The sequence below is a fragment of the Mirounga angustirostris genome, unplaced genomic scaffold, assembly GCF_029215605.1.
Source record: "Mirounga angustirostris isolate CCGP_5_RB_7025 unplaced genomic scaffold, mMirAng1.0.hap1 SCAF_3, whole genome shotgun sequence".
Taxonomy (NCBI): domain Eukaryota; kingdom Metazoa; phylum Chordata; class Mammalia; order Carnivora; family Phocidae; genus Mirounga; species Mirounga angustirostris.
This window is the reverse complement of record NW_026991711.1, coordinates 11,964,882-11,987,907: the sequence shown is the minus strand read 5'-3', so window position 1 is coordinate 11,987,907 and position 23,026 is coordinate 11,964,882. Positions and strand designations below refer to the sequence as shown.

Here is a 23,026-nt window from a genome sequence, read left to right as displayed (position 1 = left end):
CTAAACAGATGAAAGAATGTGTTATTCCTTTGCCAAGTGACATAGATATTTACTTTCTTGTTTGAAGGATCTTAAGATCCTTAGCACAGAGAGGACTTTCTCCTCTGCTGTGAAGCAGCATGTTGGCTCATACATAAGCCAGTCTGTGTTCCAGTGTCATCATCAAACTCATGCACCATAGAGATGCTCTGAAATTACAGTGGCCTCTGCTTCTGATTTTCCTTTAGTAGCTTTCATTACGGTTTTTCTTTTGGGATCTAATTCAAATGACTATGTAAGTGCCACCCTGCATAACATGTAATCTTCTGCCCTTTCTTCTCCTTCACTTGGGGGGTTTGTGTGTGGAGTGAAGGGAAAGGCCCTAAGATCCTGACTTCCATCCATGCAGTCTCACCTGTCTTATCAAAGATCTGTTACAAAGATCAGTGCCTTTTTTTGGTCATTGGCTTCAAGGTCACGTAGCTCTTTGTGAAATTCACATAATACAAATCTGGAAGTACTCAGTAAATGGTGTTGACTCAACCATAAAGATTAATTTTCTTACAGGGTACAAGTTGGAAATGAGTAGGATAAGAATTCAAAAGAAAAGATTTCCAGGATATAAAGCCTAATAAAAATTTAAAGTTGACTCATGATGTAGTGCTTCATTTCTTTCTGTTCCATTATCAAAATTGGTATTATTGCTAACAGAGATACTGTACTGAGGTAATTTGGGGATTTAGTAAAACAAGTTTGACCTAGCAGACAGGGTGACTGTACTTGCAAAGTCATACTGTTCATGCTAAGGTATTTATGTGAGCAAATGTATAATGTGGCACAGAATCTTGGGAACTCTCTAAGTTCATAATTTTGCATTCTTCCCTATCTTACTTAGGCAAGCAGCAACTATGCCTCCTGCCCCTCATCCCCTTTGCCCCCCTGCCCAAACCATTGAAATGCAGATCAGGGTACTACCAACCTATGAATAAAAAAGAAATGATCCCGCAGGCACCCAAGAAAAGCCAAGCATATTTGCAAATTTTTTTTTGTTTCCAAGCAGAATTCAAGTGGACCCTCCTCCCAGTGGGTACTTCCACATAAAGTCCTTGTCATATGCCTGACTGGTGGGCCCTTCACTACTCTGGGGGCTGCTTGGGAAAGAGCTCGGTATTTTCATTGCCTCGGTCACTATCATTACTTACAACGTTATCATCCAAATCTATCTATTGCTAATTCTCTTCTCCCTGTAAGTAGGCATTGAAAGACATACTCTTAATTTTGTAGCATCCTGTTCTTTATTCCAAAAGAGTTCTTCGACAAAATATTACAACTCAGAACAAAACAAAACAAAAATGCTGATGTTATTGAGGAGATAAAAGTCTAAGATTGAAAGAAGTAGGTATTAAAGAAATATGTTACCAAAAAGAAAGAAACATGTTACAGTATTGACATTTTTACATGGGCAGTATACAATCTTACAGTCTTTTCTTTTGCCAAATTATTGGCAGGAAATACTGATGCTGTAATTTTAAATTTTTTATAAAAAATTTTCTTAATTTTTTATAAAACTTTTTACACTGAGAGTTATTAAAATAGCCTCCCTTTTGGTATAGTATTTCACTTACAAATTAGAACTTTGCTTTATGTTATTTTCTTGAGTGTAAAAAATAATATACATCAGTTTTCTTCCAAGTTGGAGGTGGGAGCTCATGCCCAATGAAAGGAATTTACAGGAATCCTTATTGGAAGTTGAACAATCATTTTGTTTTATAAGAAAAGTCCAGCAAAGTTTGTCATACAGTCTACTTTGCTGTAAACCCAAGATTTAATTCCTTTTTACTTTCCATTTAAAGACTTGGAATGTATCATTGTTTGAGTTTCTGTCATTTCATGCGAGTTTTCTTCAGGGGCTGACCTCACAGCACTGGAAATTGATACATTGACCTGACGCTTCAACATCTTCATAATCTTTCTCTTATACCCTTTACACGCAAAGAAATATATAAAAGGGTCCATGCAGCAATTGAAGTTCATCAGACATACTGTAAAGTGCAGGGAGATCTGGAATGAATGTCTTTGGCTGCATTCCAGGAGACCAGGAAAATGAAGCTTCTTCATCATGTGTTGAATAATTGCAACATGGTAAGGTGTGAAACAGAGAACAAATACAACAATTATAAAAATAATTGTGTTGAGAGCCTTTTTGTTTACACCAGATTTCTCAGTTAGTGGGTTTTGTTTGGCAGTTTTAAAGAGTTTGCAACAGATTTGAGAGTAGCAGATGAGAATGATCAGGAGAGGAAGCACATATCCTATGAAACATGCACCAAGCAGCATCCAGGGAAGAGATTTCGTTTCTTCAAAGTTTGGATATTCCATGCATGTAGTCCTTTCTTCCTCCTGCTTTGACATAGGTTTTATGAGTAGCGGGAGTGTTTGAGCAAATACTAGAATCCAGACACATATGCAAATGCATTTTGCATGTTCAATTCTTTTCATCTTGTTGTACCGCAGAGGGTGCACCACAGCAAAGAACCGGTCAATGCTCAAGCATGTCATGAAGTTCACACCTGCGTATGTATTGATGTAAAACACCAGCGCAGTTACCCTGCACAGGGCGTCGCCGATTCTCCAGTCAAAGCCCAGGGCGTAGTAGGCTATCCGTGTAGGCAGAGCAGTGGTGAAAAGTATATCAGAAATCACCAAGTTTGTTGAATATAGGGTAGTAGAGTTGATTTTTTTCCTGTTTTGGATAATGACAGCCAAGGCTAGCACATTTCCTACAAGCCCAATTACGAAGACAATGCTGTAATGCAGAGGCATTAGTATCCGGGCTGTGCTGTGGTGTGCATAGAGATCACAGTCGTTGCCCGGAGAAGCTGCAGAGACTGTCGTAAAATTGTTGTCCAGTTTTGTATCCATCATTGGTGTTCACAGTCTCTAGGAAGAACCAAGGAGAGTACTTTTAATTAAAACCATATTTAACTAAAAGCAATATAAACGCCTTTTATAGATCTAACTTTTAAAATTTTAAGATTGGGCGCCTGGGTGGCTCAGTTGGTTAAGCGACTGCCTTCGGCTCAGGTCATGATCCTGGAGTCCCTGGATCGAGTCCCGCATCGGGCTCCCTGCTCGGCAGGGAGGCTGCTTCTGCCTCTGACCCTCCCCGCTCTCATGTGCTCTCTCTCTCATTCTCTCTGTCTCAAATAAATAAATAAAATCTTTAAAAAAATAAAATAAAATTTTAAGATTTATATAATTTTTAAAAATCTATGATGTGTTGCACAGTAAAGGAAACCATCAACAAAACCTTAGAAAGGCTCCCTAGTGAATGGGAGAAGATATTTGCAAATGATACATCCAATAAGGGGTTGGTATCCAAAATATATAAGGAACTTATTTGACTCAAAACAAAAATAATCTGATTAAAAATGAGCAGAGGACCTGAATAAACATTTTTCCAAAGAAGACCTACAAATGGCCAACAGACACATGAAAAGATGCTCGACCTCACTAATCATCAGGGAAATGCAAATCAAAACCACAGTGAGGTATCACCTCCCACCAGTCGGAATGGCTAGTATCAAAAAGACAAGAAATAAAAAGTGTTGATGAGGATGCAGAGGAGAGGGAACCCTTGTGCACTGTTGTGGGAATGCAAACTGGTACAGCCACTGTGGAAAATAGTATGGAGGTTTCTCAAAAAGTTAAAAATAGAATTACCATATGATCCAGTAATTCCGCTAATGGGTATTTACCCAAAGAAGATGAAAACATGAATTCAAAAAGATATATGTACCCCTGTGTTTATTTTAGCATTTACAATAGCCAAGATATGGAAGCAACCCAAGTGTCTACTGATAGGTGAATAGATACGACTCTCACACGCACACGCACACTCATGCAGGAATATTACTCAGCCATAAAAAAGAATGAGATCTTGCCATTTGCAACAACGTGGGTGGATCTAGAGGGCATTATGCTAAGTGAAAGAAGTCGAGAGAAGGATAAATACCATATGATTTCTCTTATATGTGGAGTCTAAAAAGCAAGAGAAACAAAAAAGTCAGAAACAGAACCAGAAATACAGAGAACAAACTGGTAGTTATCAGAGGAGAAGTAGGCGGGGGAGTGTAGTGAAATAGATAAAGGGGATTATTAAGAAGTACCCCCCCAAAAAAGAAAGAAAAATCTGTGATATGTAATATGTTTACGTATACAGTAACAAGAACAAAGAATCAGATTTATGTTTGTCTCACAATTTGGTGATTTTGGCAAAGGAAACAAAACCATCTAAATAGAGCAAATATATTTTTGTGACAAGAGGGGATGCACTAACTCTTTAGGCAGAAATTTCCCCCTTTTTTTCTGAATCACTGGTTAAGAACAAAATCGTGTGCAGCACCCCACATTTCAGACGGGACTAAAACTTTGCTTTTAAATTGAATTTCAGTTGGACTTTTTTTTTTTTTTTTGTCCAAATGCGTATCACTGCCAGGAAATGAAATCAGTCACACATTTATTTAGTGAAATATGAATTTACCACAGTGATCTGATTTGTGTTAACCTAAAAAGTATGAGAAACAAGCTAAGGCCTTGTTAGGAACCGAAAGTTAGGTTTTCTTTTAAAAAAGAAGAAGATGGTAACCACGACAACCACGACAAAAAACGACGAAAAAGAAAGAAAAAAACTTAAGCTGTTTCGGGGGAAAGGTTAAGATTAATTCTGAGCTAGATCATTCCCCAAGTACTCCACTGACTGATGCATGCAGTGTCCCTTCCTACATTTCGCATGCTAGTAAGCATTACACACGTGGTGTCTTGTGTTCTGCCTTATCCACTTAACATGTTCATGGATCAGTGTAATCTATGTATTTGTCATATGTAGATCTCATGTAGACATTGGATATTTCTACAGTATTCCAGTGTGTTAATGCATAATTTGCTTAGCTACTCCCTTGATGAATATTTGGATTATTTCCAGTTCTTTTCTTGTGATAAATAATGTTAAGATGAAATTTCAAGTCCTACGTTGAAAAGTGGAAAGCTACAATAAAACTCCTTACGTGGGGCTGAGCTTTGGATAAAACTTAGGGAGAGCAGAACAATAACCTCCGTGAAGTTATTTTTAGAAGAAAAATGACCTTCCGATAGGACTGTCTCTGAGCACAGATCTCATCTGAAAGTCACCAAAATTAAGGGAAGATTTCAGTAGATCTAGTGATGATGGTTTACATTAAAAGAAAAAGACTCTATCCCTAGCCATATCAAAGCACTGACAACTCCTCTAACTGCTAACTTAGTTCTAACAGTCTTAAACAGTGAAACTAACAGGCAGTGGGGGTTATCAGGGGGTGATATTACAATGTTATAGGTATGTACTACATACAGTGTTGATAGGTTAAATTGTTAAAATATGGAAATACGACCTAAAGCAAAAGGGAACAAAAATGGAAGTGGTACTTTCTGTTAAACAAGAAAAGATAGGAGATTATGAGAAAGAAATTTAAATATATTGAACCCACCTATTAAAAGAAACTAGCTTTCAGTTTGAATTTGTAAAAAAAAAAAATCCAGCTGTATGCTGCTTAGAAGAGACACAGCTCAAAAAGTGACTCAGAAAGGTTGAAAATAAAGGCATGGGAAAACACATATCAATCAGATCCCAACCCATGGAAAGCCAGAGTAGCAATGCTAACTTCAGAAAACAACAGACTTCAAGGCAAATTCCGTATCAATAGAGATGAAGAGGGTCATGACAGAAGTAAAAGAGAACAGTTCACGAAGAACATAAAAATCATGAATTATGCATGTAACAGCAAAATTTAAAGGAAAAATTGGCAAATCCACAATCATAATGGGAGATTTTAGCACATCTTTATTAGAATATGCCAGATAAAAAAGAGATTATAGAGACTTAGAAGATTTACCCAATGTGACTTCACAGAATTTGTGCTGAAGGGACATGAGCATTTTTGCAAATTTGACTTTGTACGAGGTCATCAGAGGACCTCAGAACTTTCGGAAAACTGTTAACTTAGCAGCTGATATGACGGTGCCTATAGGGCAACTAAATTAGAAATCAACAATAAAAAGATAAAGGATACATTTGGAATCTAAAAAAAATATGCTTCTAAGAGACTCATGGGTTAAGAAATCACAGTGGGAATTTTGAAGTAGTTAGAACAAAATGACAAAAATACTCTATGCCAAACTATGAGATGCAGCTGAAGTGTTAATCTCAGACGCAGAGCCCTGAATGTATTTATTTTATTCGCACATTTTTATTTGAGTATAGTTAACACATGTTACATGAGTTTCAGGTGCACAGCATAGTGACTCAACAACTCTATATGCTTGTGAAAGCATGTATTTTTTTTAAAAAGATTGAAAATAGATATACAGTTCAGGAAGCTAGAAGAGAATTGTTTACCTAAGGAAGGTAGAAGAAAATGATAAAGATAATTGTAGAAATTAATAAGATCGAAAACAAAACAAAACCCCAATAAATATGGACTTTCTTTTTGTGCAGAAAAAAAAAATAGAGTGATTCTTGAAATCATGGGAATTGCGATTGTGGAATGAAAGTAGAAAAACCTTTATCCACTTAGTTGAGAAAGGCTTCATGTGAGAAGTAACTTTTCAAGAACTGAGACTAGACCCAGAGAGGTAAAAATGCCAGGCAGGGGTTATAACTTAGGAACAGGTAGCAAGAACTTCTTTTATTTTTGTACTTTCTGTGAGAATTTTTTTTTCTGAAAAAACTCAGCATGTTTATTTTATTTTGAGGAGTATTTCTCAGCAGATTCGGGAAATGCTTTTAAAATACATACTGGGGTAGAAATTCTCCATATGAGTAAATATTATTGTAGAGATTAGGAAAGTTACATTAATGTAGGACTCAGAGAAGAATGTTCCATTGCTTGCCATATTGTAAACGTGCATCCAACTTCTTCCTGAATGAAGTACGGCATTCAGGAGAGCCAGAAATGGCAGGGGTTGCAGAACATTTGACGTTCAAGAATATTTAACAGCGCTAATTATAAAGGTGAAAATTTGCAAACAAATCAAATGTCCATCATCGTGGGACTGGTTACGTATCTGTGGTAGCCATACAGTGGAGTACTCTGCAGTCACTGGAACGGCAGTGTGGAAGCCTATTTCTTGACAGGGAATAATGTTAAGTAAGGAAAGCAGATTCCACAACGTACCACTTTGGGGGGGGAAGGAGAAGCAATTATAGGTACACACGCATCTGTACGGATATGTATGCCAAAACATAATTTTGTACAAGTCATTTTTGAGTTTTATCCATATACTTTAAAATTTTTAATACTGAACATGAATTGACTATGAAATGAGGAAATTGGTAAATAAATTAATCTGAGAAGAAAATTTTTTAGTTAAGTTCGTCTTGCAAAAACCTTGTCTTCTGATACACATTTCAAAGGTAGTCCTTCAGTGCTCTTTACTCAGATTGGTGTGTTCATTGTTACTGGGTGCCTACCTTTAAGTCCTATCTGGAAGAACACTCACAGCGACCCAGTGGGCTAAGTACTGCTGTCCCCTATCTACTTGCCATGTGAGGAAACTGAGTGGCATGGAGGTTAAAAGGTCAGGCTGGATCCTTCTCCCTGGTGATCTGGCTTCAGGTCTCTTTACTCTGTCCAGTCCTTGGTAGGGGCAGCTCATAAAAGAACTGAGAGTTTGTGGTCTCGAAGTGGTGTAGGCTTTAAGAATCCTTACCTGTAAATAAACAGCCTGGGATCAGTGTGGCCCAGCCACTCCAGAGCAGCAAATGGTTCTTCTTAATGACAGTGGATGGAGTTCCTATTTCCAGGACAGCATCGAACCCCAAGGAGAAGACTCTTGAGGGGCCTCCTACTGCCCACCCTCGTCCTGAGTCAGTCAGAGAAAGACACCTGCATGATGTGGACATGTAAATGGGATGGCTCAGAAGTGATCTTTGGAAAAGATGAATCAAGGCCGTCTTGAAATCTGGTCATTTGGATGTTTGGTAACCTCTTGAAAGTTGATTTTGTTAGTCAGCGACGCTAGCGTATTACCTTAGTTCTTGATTATATCTATCCTATGCTATCAATGCCATAGTTTTAGTCAATTTTATCTTTTCTAAATTGAGAGAAAAATCCTTTCATGTACTTGACCGTTGTTATCCCATTCTTGTATGAATTGATCCCCGTTTATTATCATCTTCCCTTGGAGATACATTTTATACCTTCCTTTAGTCATTTGAGGATTCAAGCTTACTTTCCTGAACCTTGACTTACTCCATTCTTTTATTCAGCAAAAATTGTTTTTAGTGTTTTCATATGCTAGGTCCTGGAAATACCGAGATGATATCTTTCAGTATGGGAGGGCCTCAAACTAAAGGATGAATGTATGATGTTGGGAATGTGCTGTTGTCTGATGAAGCATTATCTCACTGTTCTTCAAAGCGTTCCTTGTCACACATACCAGGCTTCTGGTATGCTCTTTGGATTACAGTACTCCTTATCAACCTTTGGATTGCAAATTGCTCTTTTAATCATTTTTTTTCAGGTATAACTAACGTCCATCTTCCCTTCTTCCTTTTCTTCCTTTATTTATTTTTGAATACCCTTTAAGTATTTTACTTTTTAAAAAAAAAATAAGTTCATCTTTTTTTTTTTTTTTAAGTAAGCTCTACACCCAGCGTGGAGCTTGAACTCATGACCCCGAGATCAAGAGTCACATGCTCTACCAACTGAGCCAACCAAATGTCCCTTAAGTATCTTACATTTTTATCATCATTAGACAACAGCTTCTGACATGTTACTAGTATAGATATACTGCACTGTACTTGGAAGTACTATGCCTTGTCGTTTTACTGCCTAGAGAAAAGCACAAAGGAGTGTTTGTTTTGAATCTTTTTTCCTTGGAATACTTATATCTGTAATAATTATAATTTCCTCATAATGCTTTCTAGTGGAAAGGTATATGTGGTTGCTAAACTCTCCTTAAGGCCCCACACTGTGATGTGAATGAGGATGGAAACCTTTACCCTGAGGGCACAGTTAGTAACTGGGCTGCTTAAAATGTGGGGCTGTATTCAGGTCTCGCCTGAGGAGCCCGCTTCCCTCCTCAAAGTGAGGTAACTACGGCCACCCTAGCAGCCATTTGTGCCAGTTCTGTTGCCAAGTTTGTGGTGAAGCAGAGGGGGTCTGTCCCAGTTTTGTCTCTGCCGTGCAGTATTGGTAACTCTGCTACTATTCTAGCATATGTAAAACAGCAAGCTCTTCCACAGCAAAATACCCTCCACTGTATTTTTACTTGTTTTCGGTAGTGGGTCTGTGTGTGTCTAGAGTTGATTTCATTGCTACTAGAGTAGCTAACGTTTTTTAAGACATTATCATCTCGTTTTTGCATAACTGGACATGTTGACATGAGCTGACAAGATCTTTCTAGCTACAGAAAGGAAGAAAATAAGAGGCTTGCCCCAAAACTCATCTATTAGTACTTAAGAAAATTGTCTGAGCTCTAATGTAATTTGTCCTATGGAAATATTTACCCTGGTACCAACTTGCCTGGATAATTATTTTCTTAGCTTTTATTTGTGGCAGAAACAGAATCAAACCACTGTATTCAAAGATTTAGTATGAATTAGAGTACTGGCTTTTAGTTTTTGCCTTAAGATTCCTGAAATGTCACCTTTACCCCTAATAATTTATTCACTTAATAACCCATCAACAACCTTAAATGAAAAAGAGCTAAGTTTTTAGTAATTTTGTTTAAATTCAGGCCTTAGCTATGAATTGAATGGTTCAAGTCATGTGAAATGATAAGCAACAGGAGGTGACTTCTCTGTAAGGCCAAGTCTGCTCGAGACCATGTTTACACATCAAGATGATCTGACTCAGAGCTCCCACAGTGACATGCATCAAAGAGGAAGTTCCAGGACCATGCTTTCAAAACAACCAGAAGAGGCACAAGAATGTGGACCCATAGATATGGATTTTAGTTGTATATTGTTAAATGATGAGTGTTGATCGATCTGATTCTCTGATTTCTCTTGATACACTGTCCTTTGGCTATTTTGTTGAGGAGAGGTAAGGTTGAGGGAAAGTTTCTGGAGTGGGGGGAAAATGAAATTTTTGAGACAGGAGAATACAGGCAAAAGCTTGGGTTCTGTGGAACAACAAGGATTCGGTCTATGGAGGAACTAGGTAAGTGCAGATGGATCAGGATCACAGGCCAAGGCTGTTTAACAGTGCCCTTGAGAATAAACAGACCCCACGGAAGAAAGAAATCTTTGCTTCTTCCTCTGGTTGCCTAGTTTTCTGAGCACTTGTCAGTCAGTTACTTGCAAAAGCCTCCTTGTTCTTGACTGAGCAAATGGGGACATCTGAGTATGGTCCGGCGTCACACGTCATGGCCTTGCACTCAACCAGTGATTTTTTCCCCCCTTCTTTTTAGTTGACTAAACAACCATCACCTGAGGGGTGGTGTGGGCCATTTGCCTGTCAAGTAGGCAGGTGGGAAACATTAATTCCTACTTGTGGGACAGAAACCCAAGGCACAGACAGGCTGCGACCAGCCTCTTGTCACTTCATCGGCAAATCAGATGGTCTGTTGCCGTAAGCTGCTGCTCGGCTGCTCATAATAGTGTGCGCCCCGGTTAACTTAGTGAAATAAATCATCCTGCACTATCAGGTGATGTTTTTTTTTTCCAGCCAGCTTTGAGTCCTATTTTGATAGCTGTGACTGTGGTCAGGATTCATTTTTGGAAGGATCTAGGGAACATCTTCCCAGAAGGTGACGCGCTGGCAGCCGCCTGCACTTTCCCGGGATAGAGCCCCACACGTGCCAGAGTGTCTGTGTTCGGAGCCGAGCTGTCTGTGGCCGGTCTGTGTGAGGGGACCTCCCTACCCTGCCTCCCGGGGAGCTCGCTTTTTCTGGCTCGTGCATGTGTGACCCTGCCGCTGGCCCCATGGCCGAGGCTGGTTCTGACCACCTCTCGGTAGGTCTGCAGAGGGTCAGCTACGGGACAGGGCGCGGAGAACTTCTTGAAGACAGCAAACAACGGTGTTCACCAGTCTCTAGTTTGCTCTTTGTGTGTCTGCGGTGTCCTCACCTGATGGGCACTAAAGAAGACCACTTCACCTTCCGTCAACGTGTATGTTGAAATCGATGGGAAAGGGGCCTGACGTTCAAATTAGTGGATTAAACACCCACTTGCGCATTTGGGGTTTCACATAGTCCAGCTATTTTTCTTTCACCTTTCATTGATTTTCTTTGTGTGGCTTTTGGCAGCTTTAGTACTGACTAGGATGGTGTGAAAGTTACCAAACATGAAGACAAAGGAGGTGGTAATACAAAGGACTAGGGTTATACGACGTAATGTTTGGAAACTGTAAGAAAAAAGAATCCCACTGTAATACTCATTTCAGTGTGAGGAAGACAAATACCGTGTTTCCATGTGGCTTGATTTGACCTATAAGTAGGATAACTGGGTAATATAAAAAGATTTTATAGTGAAGATCTGAGTCTGCAGAACCTTTATCCTCTTGAGTTCAAAATGTTTCTAGAAATTGTATGTGCCTTTTCTCCTTAAAGTTCAAGGGAGTTTCAGGTTTTGTTGTTTGTCTCTTATCTCATGGAAATTAGTCAGAAACATTGAAAATCCTTATCTTGTGGATAAACAGAATTCCAGAGATTAGGTCATTTGCTTGGAGCCTTCCCTCGGTCTAGGTACTAAGTTAGGAGTCACAGAGGTGTCCACCCTCCTCACCCACCACCTCCCACCAGCAGTTCCTGTGCCTTCAGCCTCCTGACTCTCCTGCACTCGACCTCTCCTCTGCACCGTGTGTCTGTCTGTCCATCTGCCTGTCCTGCTACCACTCCCGCTAACCGCTGCCTACCTTCAGGCCACCCTTGCTGCTCCCTGGAGCTACGGCTTCAGCTTTTACAATGCCTTTCAAGTGCGGCCCATTGAACCCCGGTCCGTCAGGACACATGATTTCCTTTTGACTGGGCACTGCCTCCCTGGCCATTTTCTCCCTCTGATGCCCTGGCTCCAGCCTTATGGAATTATTCGCAGTTTTTTGATGTCCTGTGTTTTCTCACAGCTCTGTGCCTTTCTGGCACTGTTCCTTCTTTGTCCTATATCCTCAGCTCCTACTTTCCTTCAAGACTTAGTTCAAACTCAGCTGTTCTGGAAGCTTCCCTGATTTTATCCTCTCCTGCTTCCTTGTCACCGCCCCCAAGAAAGACAGCGTAGAGTGTCCTTGTGAGGGCGCTGTGCTCTGTACCAGCATCGGTATGGTTGAGTTTCTTTTTCTGTTTCCGACTAGCCAGTGAAGTCCCGTGAGTGGGAACTTTGTTAATTTTGTGTATCTCCAGCTGACCCATGACTGAGGCACAGCAACTACCCATTAAAGAACAGCAAAGCCCCAGCTTTCTTGATCCTTCCTTAGTCAGAGGTTCTTTATCAGAGTTCTTGATTAGTAATAGTAACCAGTATCATTAAGCCCAGACTGTCTTCCAGGCAACTGTTCTCGGCACTACGTATATTCACTCACTGAATCATCACAGAACTTCCACAAACCCATATCCAGTGGTGAAACAGAGACCCAGAGCACTTACATGACGTGCCTAAAGACACAGCTGTTAAGTGTCAGGATTCAAGTCCTGGCAGATTGGCTCCAGAAATCACTTTCAGTGTGATGTGTTTTATCCCTAGCTCCTGTTTCCAACACGATCTGATGTTATTGGTAGAAAACAGGTAAAAATAGGAAGACTTTACATGTACCAACTCATCCTGTCTGAACTAGAGAGGAGAGCTGGGGAGATGGAACTAGGGAGGGGAAGAGGGAAATGTGTTGATTTAAATGAAGGCATTCATTAATTTACTTGTAACATATTTTAAAGCAAGTAAAGGTTTTACAAATGAATTTAGATTTTACTATTTTTAACAATATTTCCGTAAAACGTTTTGGACTAAAAGAAGATGGTGGGCGCCTGGGTGGCTCAGATGGTTAAACGTCTGCCTTTGGCTCAGGTCATGATCCCAGGGTCCTGGGATCGAGTCCCGCATCGGGCTCCCTGCTCAGCGGGGAGCCTGCTTCTCCCTCTGCCTCTCTCTCTCTGTCTCTCTCTGTCTCTCATGAATAAATAAATAAAATAAAATCTTTAAAAAAAAAAAAAGAAGAAGAAGATGGTGAATACATAGAATAGTTTTTATTTTTTTTAATCTTTTTTTTAAGATTTTAGTTATTTAGTTATTTAGTTATTTATTTTTAAAGATTTTTTTATTTATTTTAGTTATTTATTTATTTATTAGAGAGAGAGCGAGCACGAGCCAGGGGGAGGGGCAGAGGGATAAGCAGACTCCCGCATGCAAACCGATACCAGGACCCTAGAATCATGACCTGAGTCGAAGGCAGACTCTTAACCGACTGAGCCACCCAGGCGCCCCCTAGGATAGCTTTTATGCTGTTAATGTATTTTTATACTACTTTTTAGGTATTTGTAGACTTTTTTTAAAGGTTTTATTTGAGAAAGAGAGAGAGCAAGAAAGAGCGAGAGAGAGAGAGCGAGAGAGAGCACAAGCCAGAGGGAGGAACAGACCCCTGCTGAGCAGGGAGCCCGATGTGGGGCTCAATCCCAGGAACCCAGGATCATGACCTGAGCTGAAGGCCGAAGCTTAACCGACTGAGCCACCCAAGTGCCCCGTATTTGTAGAAACTTAACAAAATATTTTTATTCTTCTTTTTGAGCTTTCAAAACACCACAAAAATCTTTGTTAACTCTACAGTTTTCAGATGATTTTCACATGCATTATCTCATCTGACATTGAAGCCCTGTGCTTTACAGACTTCTTGCAAAGCTGAGGAATTATATGGGCTAGAGAGGCTTACACACCCTCAGCACCCTCCATACTCTGTGGCCTTGAACACTGCAGCAGGCCCTTACCCATGGTAGGGAGAGAAGCATTATTTGTAAATTCCTCTGCAGGATGGGAAGCTCTCTCTTTTAAATGCACACTTTTTAAGGATGATGGCTTTCTCTTCCACAATATCTTATCCCATAGAGTGTTTCAGAACCATCCTACAGTAGATACCTAGTAAATGCCTGTGGATTACCGAAGTGAAGGAAAGTCATATAGTGATCTGAGGTAGTACTTATTCCAGTAAATGACTGGCCACCTTACTAATAAGCTCTTGGAAGCCAGTTGAAGGTAATTTATAAGAGGCATTACACCACGGCCACCGCCCCCACCCCATGATAGCTGGTGAGCCAGTGAGTGAGGAGGCTTTGTTCAGCAGTGTGCTCTTTACAGTGTCATGTCCCAAACATACGACTAAGTCCCAGAGAGAAAGCATGCACTGAAATATTAGCAGATGCAGAGTCCAGACGGTAAGCACAGTGAGATGTTTACCCTCCATAGGCTCAGTCTTTATGTAAAATAGGCTGTAAAGATCTGCAAATAAGTTTAAGAAAAATAATTCTCACCAAATGATAGGGCAAGGAAACTTTGCCTACTGCCTACTAGATTCATCCTTTGGTGGTTTAACAGGTAGAGGGAGGGGAGAATAATGATAGCAGTTTTCTAGCACTTACTATATGACAGCCAAGGTGACAAGGACTTGGCTGTATTATTACTCCCCATTTTACAAATGAAGCCGCTGAAGTCAGAGACTGCCCAAGGCCACACAGCTTAGAAATAATCCAACCCAGGTTCGAGCCTGACTCCAGAGCCTACGCTCCGAACCACCGCACTGTACTGTATTTGGAACGATACCCCCTAGGGCCCCCAGACATGCCTTCCTTTAGAGGAAGTCTCACAGCTTATGTTTTGTCAAGAATTTCTATTACTACCATTCCCAACCTGGACATAAATATTGCAAATCACTGCATGGACTTCATTGTTTTGTGACATTTTTTTAGGCACATGGAAATTCTTACATGTAAGCTTTAGTGATCATTAAATAAATATAAAGCAAGCAACGGATTCATTTTCACTTATTAACAGTTTATATTTAGAATTAAAATATTCAGGTTTGCTGAGAAGCGGTAAAGCCCAGACTGTCACTACTGGGAGGGTAAATTGCTAAAATGTTTTTGTAAACCAAAAAACATCAATTTATATATAAAGCTTTAAAAACATTTATACCCTTTGCCCGAGGAATTCTGGTACTGGGATTCTATCCGGAGAAACACTAGAAAGTATAGAAGTATAGAAAAGACCTTTATGTACATAGATACATGGTCAAACAGTAGAATGTAATGACCCTTTTATTTTCAGGTGTGCTGAATAATTTGTATACACATGCATTTAAGTGTAGGAATACTCCATTTTAAAATAACTTTGTTCCTTTCCCTTCGTTCTAAAGTATCCTGAAATATTGGCATTATTTACTGATTTTTACTGGATACTGTTTTTTGCAATAGTGAGGCTCACACAGAAGTACAAAGTAAACCCTATTTTTTGGCATAGATTTCTGGCATGATCCATTGTTTTCACCTACCTCAATATTAGCTAATTAGAACTGCCAGTCATCAGAGAGTCTAAACTATGTTAATGATAACAATTTTTTGTTAGAAATGTTTATAGTTGCTGTTGAGTAGATTCTATTCCTTTACTTTATACTTTAATTAGGCTTCTAAAGTTTTACAAAAGACTTGGTTAGAAGAACAAAATATGTAGTACTTACCTCTCTGACTTGTTGGGTCCTCCGGCAGTAACAGTATTTGCCCAACTGAAGTAGGTTACTTTGGCATGTTAAGAGAGATTATGCAGGCGTCCTTTTATGGGGCTGGCTTTTTTTTTCTGTCACCCTGTGACTGAGCATAGTAATGATCAGTTAACCTCGTGTATGCGTGTGAACTTTTTTTTTTTTTTAAGTGGGAAGTGAAATTTTTCTGTTAGTGATTTTTTTTTTTTTTTGAATAATTATCCAAAAACCCCTTGGTAATATCTGTGGAACTTCGTAAGTTTTTTAATAAAAATTTAAGTATTAAAAATTTTTTTTGAAAGGAAGACTAACGCAGTAAACCTTAACCAGGAAAAAAAAAAAAGGAATGACAATTACTAATGATTTTGTATCCATATTCTATGTAAAAGTATGAGCTTTTAAAATGTTTTAAAGAAAAAAAAGTCAACTGTGATAATTCTGTCTACCTGGAAACTTGATGCAGAGAGTAGTTTACTCATTCTATATCTTAACAGCCTATGAGAAAGAAGCAAAGGTTTCTGTGGTGACTGGGAGAGTGATGTTCTTTTGCACTGTACAGGGACTAGTCAGGTTTTCAGGCAGGAGGCCAACTGACAGAATCTGTGACTGCAGGGACGTGAATGACAGGGGAAGAGTTGGAGGGGACATCTTACAGCTGAAAACCCAGCATCTGTGCATAGAATGGACCTATGCTCTTCACCTTATGGTTCTGGTTGGCTCGGTTTAAACCCAACTATGTAACAGGGCTATCAAAATGCAACTTATATGTAGGCTAAGGGAATAGAAGTATACTGGTCAGAACGAGAGAGGCGATAGTCACACTTAACCCAGGACTGATCTGGCCATTCCCAGTCAGCTCTGGGTGCTGCATTTTACGAAGGGTATAGATGACCAGTGTGACCGGGCTGGTGAGGGTTGTGGTTCCCAGGTCTTAGGAGAAATGAATGAATAAACTGAGAATGTTTAGGCTTGGCAGAGATGTGATCATCATCCTCGTGCATTTGAAAGCCATCTCATAGAAAAGGGTTTAGTTGCGATATTGATCTTCCAGACTCCAGAGAATAGAAAGGAGACCAGTATGAGGAAGTTACCAGAGATAGCTTTCAAATCAAAATATGAAGATAGTTCCCAAAAGTTAGGATCATAAAAGAAATGGAATAGGCTGTTTCTTATTTAGGTGCCTACATAAACTGGTTGACTCTTTTGAGGGATGATACTGAGCGAATTGAATCATTTTGGTAGGAATTTGTAACTCTGACTTCAGACCTTCCACTCCAGGATCTGTCAAAATGGCCAGAGGGGCTTTAGCCCATCAGTGGTATCATTCCCTCTAGAAGGGCACTTGGTTCTTCTCAGCTCTAAAAGGCTGAAGATCTGTAAAGGAACACTGTCAGAAGAGCAACAACACCCAATTCTTTGGGCCTCCTCCTCACTGTCTATAAAATAAAGGTATTTAAGTAAATGATCACCATGATATTTCCTAGTGCAAAAATTCTCAGGGGGAGATAAAGAGATTTTATGATTTGCTGGATAAATATGATAAAATATTCTAGAATTAGTTTATTTAAAACTTAGATTGAAGAATACTTGAAGAAGACACTGTCAAGAAGCGTCTCAATTTGTTGAAAGGACATCCTCATGGTGTGTTTTGGCTTTTAATTTTTGAAATAGTTTTTATTAAGTAAAACATTGTTGTATAATGAAGAACTCACTTAGTTAAAGTGAATGTTCTAGCAAACTGGATCTACCTCCTATTTGGTATTAGAGTGGTCTAGTATGTAAGGAAAAGGCAACGGGGTGATTGTCCTGTGAGATGCTGTGGGGCATAGAGTGTGATCATTGCATAAGCCCACAAACCTTATTTTTCTTGTCTTTGAAAGTTACCAGGATTTCTGTTGTTGTACTATAAAAGTGCAGTCAATGTCCTTTTCTGTAGAAGAGATAAGATGGACATTTGTGACCTGAACTGAGTGTTTTCTAGTATTTTATCCTATCAAGTACAGTTGTAAGTATATAGTAGATACTCAGTAAATATTAGTGACATTAGTTGAAGGAAGGAAGGAGTTATAACCTGTTTTCCTTTTTTCTGTACTTCAGCTTAATATGTTTAAGCCAGACAGGGCTTCCAGAAGTCACAGTATGAAAAGGGTCAGACTGAATTATTGTTGACAGTATAGAGAACAGATGTTGTATCATAAAATAAGGAAAAGAGAAAAACTGGTCAGTGACTAATAACATGATATTTTGTGAAGTCTGTGTGTGTAGAAATAGCAACGGAAATTTCTACAAAACAACCTGTATGTTCATGGTCTGAAATGTGTGCTTTTGTATTATGGGTATATGTGGTCTAGTACTTAGTCATCGTTTAAAACTATATAGTGATGAATAACTTCTAAGGAATTTTTAAACTTCTTTTATTGGTATGTAAGACATGAACTGCGGTCATTAAAATTCCTATCAGTATTTTCTTAGTTTACAATGAAATGTAACCTCAAACAGGAACATGGCCTCAGATTCTCTATTGTAACATCACCCTTTACACGCCCAGGAGTGACCAACTTGTACTTCTTAATGGAAAGAATACACAGCTACACTGTGTTGCTACATGTAAACAGGAGAACTTCTATAAATTAAGTACCTCAAAGAACATGTTCTGTGGTGAGATCTCTCAAGTGCAACCAAAATAGAGTTTTCTTATTATTACCAAGAGACCAGCAGGCCATATTTTGAGTAGGCATATGAAACTGTATGTTTTAATCCCATTAAAGATAATAAAGCAAGACGCATTTTTAAACAAAAGGCAAATTCTGTGTAGTTTGGCATTTTAAAGAGAAATTCATTTATTCAGCAAATATTTTTTAAGCAACTCTTCTGTGCCAGGCATGGTTTTAGAGAGTGGTGATAAAGCAGCAAACAAAACCAACAGAAATCCCAGGCTCCATAGAGTTTCCCTCCAGTCAGAGAAACAGGTGATAAGTAAGTCATGTGGTAGATTAGGAGGTTATAGGTGCTGTGGGGAAAGGAACTAGAGAATTCAGAGTGGGGATGGGTCAGTAAGGTAGGGTAGGGGCTGCACTTAGGAATGAAGCGGCCAAGGAGGGCTTCTCCGAGAAGGAGCTATGTGAGTAAAGACCGGAAGGGTGCACATGTCTCTGGGAAGGCGGCCAGGAGATGCCCGTGCCCTGGGGCACCACATGCCTGCTGGGGCTGGTTCAGCGTGGAGGGAGCAGCCAGAGGGAGTGGCGGGGAGGCCACGTAGTAGAAGACCCAAGTTCAGGGTCCAGGATGCAGGGCCTTTTAGGTCTTTGTAAAGACTTTGGCTTTTACTCTTGGGTGGGGACTCAATGGAGGATTTTAAGTCCAGGAGTGACCAACTTGTACTTCTTAATGGAAAGAATACACAGCTACTTAATCAACTTTGAGTTTCAGTAAGTTGAAATGGAACTAAACAGTTCTTTTGTGTAGTATTTAGAATGGCAGTTTTTTTTTTTATTTAAATTCAATCAATTAACGTATAGTGTATTGTTAGTTTCAGAGGTAGAGTTCAGTGATTCCTCAGTTGCATGTAACACCCAGTGCTCATTACATCATGTGCCCTCCTTAATGTCCATCACCCAGTTACCCCCCTCCCCTCCAGCAAGAGACCAGCAGGCCATATTCAGTTTCCTATGATTAAGAGTCTCTTATGGTTTCTCTCCCTCTCTGATTTCATCTTGTTTTATTTTTCCCTCTCTTCCCCTATGCTCCTCTGTTGTGTTTCTTAAATTCTGCATATGAATGAAATGACATGAATCTTCCTGTGATTGACTTATTTTATTTAGCATAATACCTCTAGTTCCATCCATGCCGTTGCAAATGGCAAGATTTCATTTTTTGATGGCTGAGTAATATTCCATTTTATATATATATACCACAATTTCTTTATCCATAGAATGGCAGTTTAAATAACTCTCTGTTCATTAAAATTGCTTTGTCAGTTTTTTACAATCAAACATTGAGAGTAAATTATGTGTAAGGATTTACATAGGTATCAGGGGATGCAATGCCAAGTAAAATATTGTGCTTTCTGATAGAATAATCTATTGGGAGACTTTTTAAAAAATATTTATTTATTTGAGAGAGAGCTGGGGGAGGGCCAGAGGGAAAGAATCTCAAACAGACTCCCCGCTGAGCATGGAGCCCTACGTAGGGCTCGATCTCACCACCCATGAGATCATGACCTGAGCCAAAATCACAAGTTGTGTCAACTGACTGAGCCACCCAGACACTCCTCTAATGGGAGACTTTTAAAAACCTTATAGTTAGTTAAAATGTGACCATAAAAATAAGCTCAAAATGGATTAGACTTATATGTGAGGACTGAAACTATAAAACTCCTAGAAGAAGACATAGGCAGTAATCTCTTTGACGTTGGCTATAGAAACATTTTTCTAGATATGTCTCTTCAGGCAAGGGAAACAAAAGCAAAAATAAACTATTGGGACTACGCCAAAATAAAGAGCTTTTGCACAGTGAAAGAACCATCAACAAAGCAACAAGGTAGCCTACTGAATGGGAGAAGATATTGCAAATGATTTATCTGTTAAAGGGTTAATATCCAAAAAACATAAAGAACTTCTATATCACAACACCAAAAAACCCTCAAATAATTTGATTAAAAAAATGGACAGAGGATCTAAACAGACATTTTTCCAAAGAAGACATACAGATAGCCAAAGACACATGAAAAGATGCTCAGTTGTCAGGGACTTGCAAATCAAAACCACAGTAAGATATCATCTTACATCTGTCAGAATGACTACAATAAAAAAGATAAGAAATAACAAGTGTTGGCAAGGATGTGGAAAAAAAAAAATCCTTGTGCACTGTTGGTGGGAATGCAAATTGGTGCAGCCACTGTGGAAAACAGTATGGAGGTTCCCTAAAAAATTAGAAATAGAATTACTATGATCCATTAATTCCACTGCTGGGTACTTACCCAAAGAAAATGAAAATACTAATTCAAAAATAGAAATGCACCCCTTATGTTTATTGCAGCAGTATTTGTAATAGCGAAGATATGGAAGCAACCCAAGTGTCCACTGATAGATGAATGGATAAAGATGTTGCATACACACACACACACACACACAGGAATATTAGCCATGAAAAAAGAATGAATTCTTACCATTTGCAATGACATGGATGGACCTAGAGGGGAAAATGCTAAGTGAAATAAGTCAGAGAAAGACAAATACCATATGATTTTACTCATATGCAAAATTAAAGAAACAAAACAAATGAACAAAGAAAACAAAAGACCAATGAAAAATGAGATTCTCACTTTTTTTACTTCTAAAAGCATATTTAATCAGCTATTATGAAATAGATAATGCTTGCAACCTGTACATGATATTTTCCAACATCTAACTGAACATAATAAAAAAGTTAAAAATTTAAAAAAAATTAAATAAATTACCAACATCATCTTTCAGAAATGAAGATTAAATAAGGATATTTTAAGGGGGAATAAAAAAGAAATGACTTTCAGATAATTGATGGACAGATGTTGGAAAAAGAGACTCTTAAATACAGAGAACAAACAAGTAGGTTGCCATAGGGGAGATGGGTGTAGGGATGGGTGAAATAGGTAAGAGGATTAAGAGTACATTTATTGTGTGTGAAGGTAGAGATAAAAATGGAAGGACCAATTGAATATCTATTTAAAGAGTATTTAGAGCACCAGATTGCCTCCTTGCCTCAGATCAGTAGATGGCTGCCATGTCTGTTCTCACCCCAGCAGAAGTCTGGGGTTTAATTCTGTGGAGAGGTCTCTGGACTGCAGGATACTAGGCACAACCCTAACCTCTAACCCCTGACCCTAACCCTAATACCATCCCTAACCATAAGCCTTTGGAGAAGTCTCCAAACTGCAGGATACCAGGCACACACCCTAACCACTAACCCTAACCCTAACCACACCCTAGAGCTGAGAAAGTGACTTCCAAAACAAACCATAAGAAAAACCGAGAAGCAACCTAGTTATCCTGGAGAAGCACCAAAACAGTTGAGAATTGGTAGTATATCTGAAAATGGGTGTGTGAAGGTAGACATGAAAACAGAGGACCAATTGAATATCTATTTAAAGAGTATGTAGAGCCCCAAATCCTTTCCTTGCCTCAAATGGTGGATGGATACCATGTCTATTCTTACCCCAGCAGAAGTCTGGGGTTTTATTCTCTGGAGAGGTCTCTGAACTGCAGGATACCAGGCACAACCCCTAACCTCAAACCCTGTCCCTAATGCTATCCCTAATACTAACACTAATTCTGATCCTCTGGAGAGGCCTCTGAACTGTACGATACCAAGCATATACCTTAATCCTAACTCTAACCCTAACCCTAGAAAAAACAAGAGTACATTTATTGTGATGAGCACTGAGTAATGTACAGAAGTGTTGAATCAATATATTGTACACCTGAAACTAATATAACACTATATGTTAATACTACTTCAATTAAAAATAAATAACAAAAGGGGCACCTGGGTGGCTCAGTTGGTTAAGTGTCTGCCTTCAGCTCAGGTCATGATCTCAGGGTTCTGGGATCAAGTTCCACATCGGGCTCTCTGCTCAGAGGGGAGGCCTGCTTCTCCTTCTCCCTCTGCTTGCTGCTCTGCCAACTTGTACTTTCTCTATCAAATAAATGAATAAAATCTTAAAAAAAAAAAAAAAAGATGAGAATTATAGCCACTAGGCTCTATTCATAAGTACTATCCCATTTTGGGAAAAAAAAAAAAAAACCTGATCATACAACTCTTCAAGAATAAGGATTATTTTATTGCCCCAAATTAAATGAGCTCCCATGCTGGGCCAAGCCCTGTGGTGCATGCTGGAGGACCCAAGAGGATGCATTTCCTTCCCTGCCATGGTAGGGCCAACTGAGTGAGGCGTTTGAGACCGAGCCACTGTGCTGTGTACGTACCTCGGCTGCCATGTCCCTGTCATCCTTCTTGCAAGACTGAGAAAGATTGCATCTTACATCTCTGGGTCTCCAGTCCTTACCCAGTGTCTGGCACCTACGTGTTCGCCAATTGGGGTTTTCCCTATTCTAGTATTTGCTGCATTCTTACTGATGCCTATTGATGCTGCTGCCATTTTTCACATTTGCAGTGTATGTTTGCTTTCGTTTGTTTTTAGAAGCAGAATTGAGAAGACAGTGAGTGATTTTTTAATAACATGATCTCTATCGAAGAAGGGAAAACTTGGCACAAAAGGGTCTTGTGTTTCCACAAAAATGGTAGTAAGAACATTTCTTGCATTTTGCATTTTCTTATGGTAAAGATGTACTAGTGCC

At 39.3% G+C, this 23,026-nt stretch overlaps 2 protein-coding genes across 3 annotated transcripts in view; one reads left to right on the top strand and one right to left on the bottom strand.

Annotated features, from left to right (window-relative positions):
• The window catches only part of UBAC2 (UBA domain containing 2), a 185,984-nt gene that overhangs the window by 87,920 nt on the left and 75,038 nt on the right, over window positions 1-23,026 (top strand). The gene's annotated exons all lie outside the window — the stretch shown is intronic.
• GPR183 (G protein-coupled receptor 183) lies at window positions 1,262-15,760 on the bottom strand. 2 transcript variants are annotated; one of them, XM_045869652.3, is made up of 3 exons: window positions 15,672-15,733; window positions 7,726-7,901; window positions 1,262-2,919 (listed from the first exon to the last, which is right to left on the bottom strand). In XM_045869652.3, exon 3 carries the CDS (start codon window positions 2,902-2,904, stop codon window positions 1,816-1,818), a length of 1,089 nt encoding a protein of 362 aa, XP_045725608.1. In that variant the 5' UTR covers window positions 2,905-2,919; window positions 7,726-7,901; window positions 15,672-15,733; the 3' UTR covers window positions 1,262-1,815. The 2 variants fall into 2 exon arrangements, with proteins under 2 accessions (XP_045725608.1, XP_045725609.1); XM_045869653.2 differs by lacking the exon at window positions 7,726-7,901 and having other exon boundaries at window positions 15,672-15,760.

Coding starts and splice junctions, on each gene's coding strand:
- GPR183 (XM_045869653.2), bottom strand. CDS start 2,904: ATGATGGATACAAAACTGGACAACAATTTTACGACAGTCTCTGCAGCT.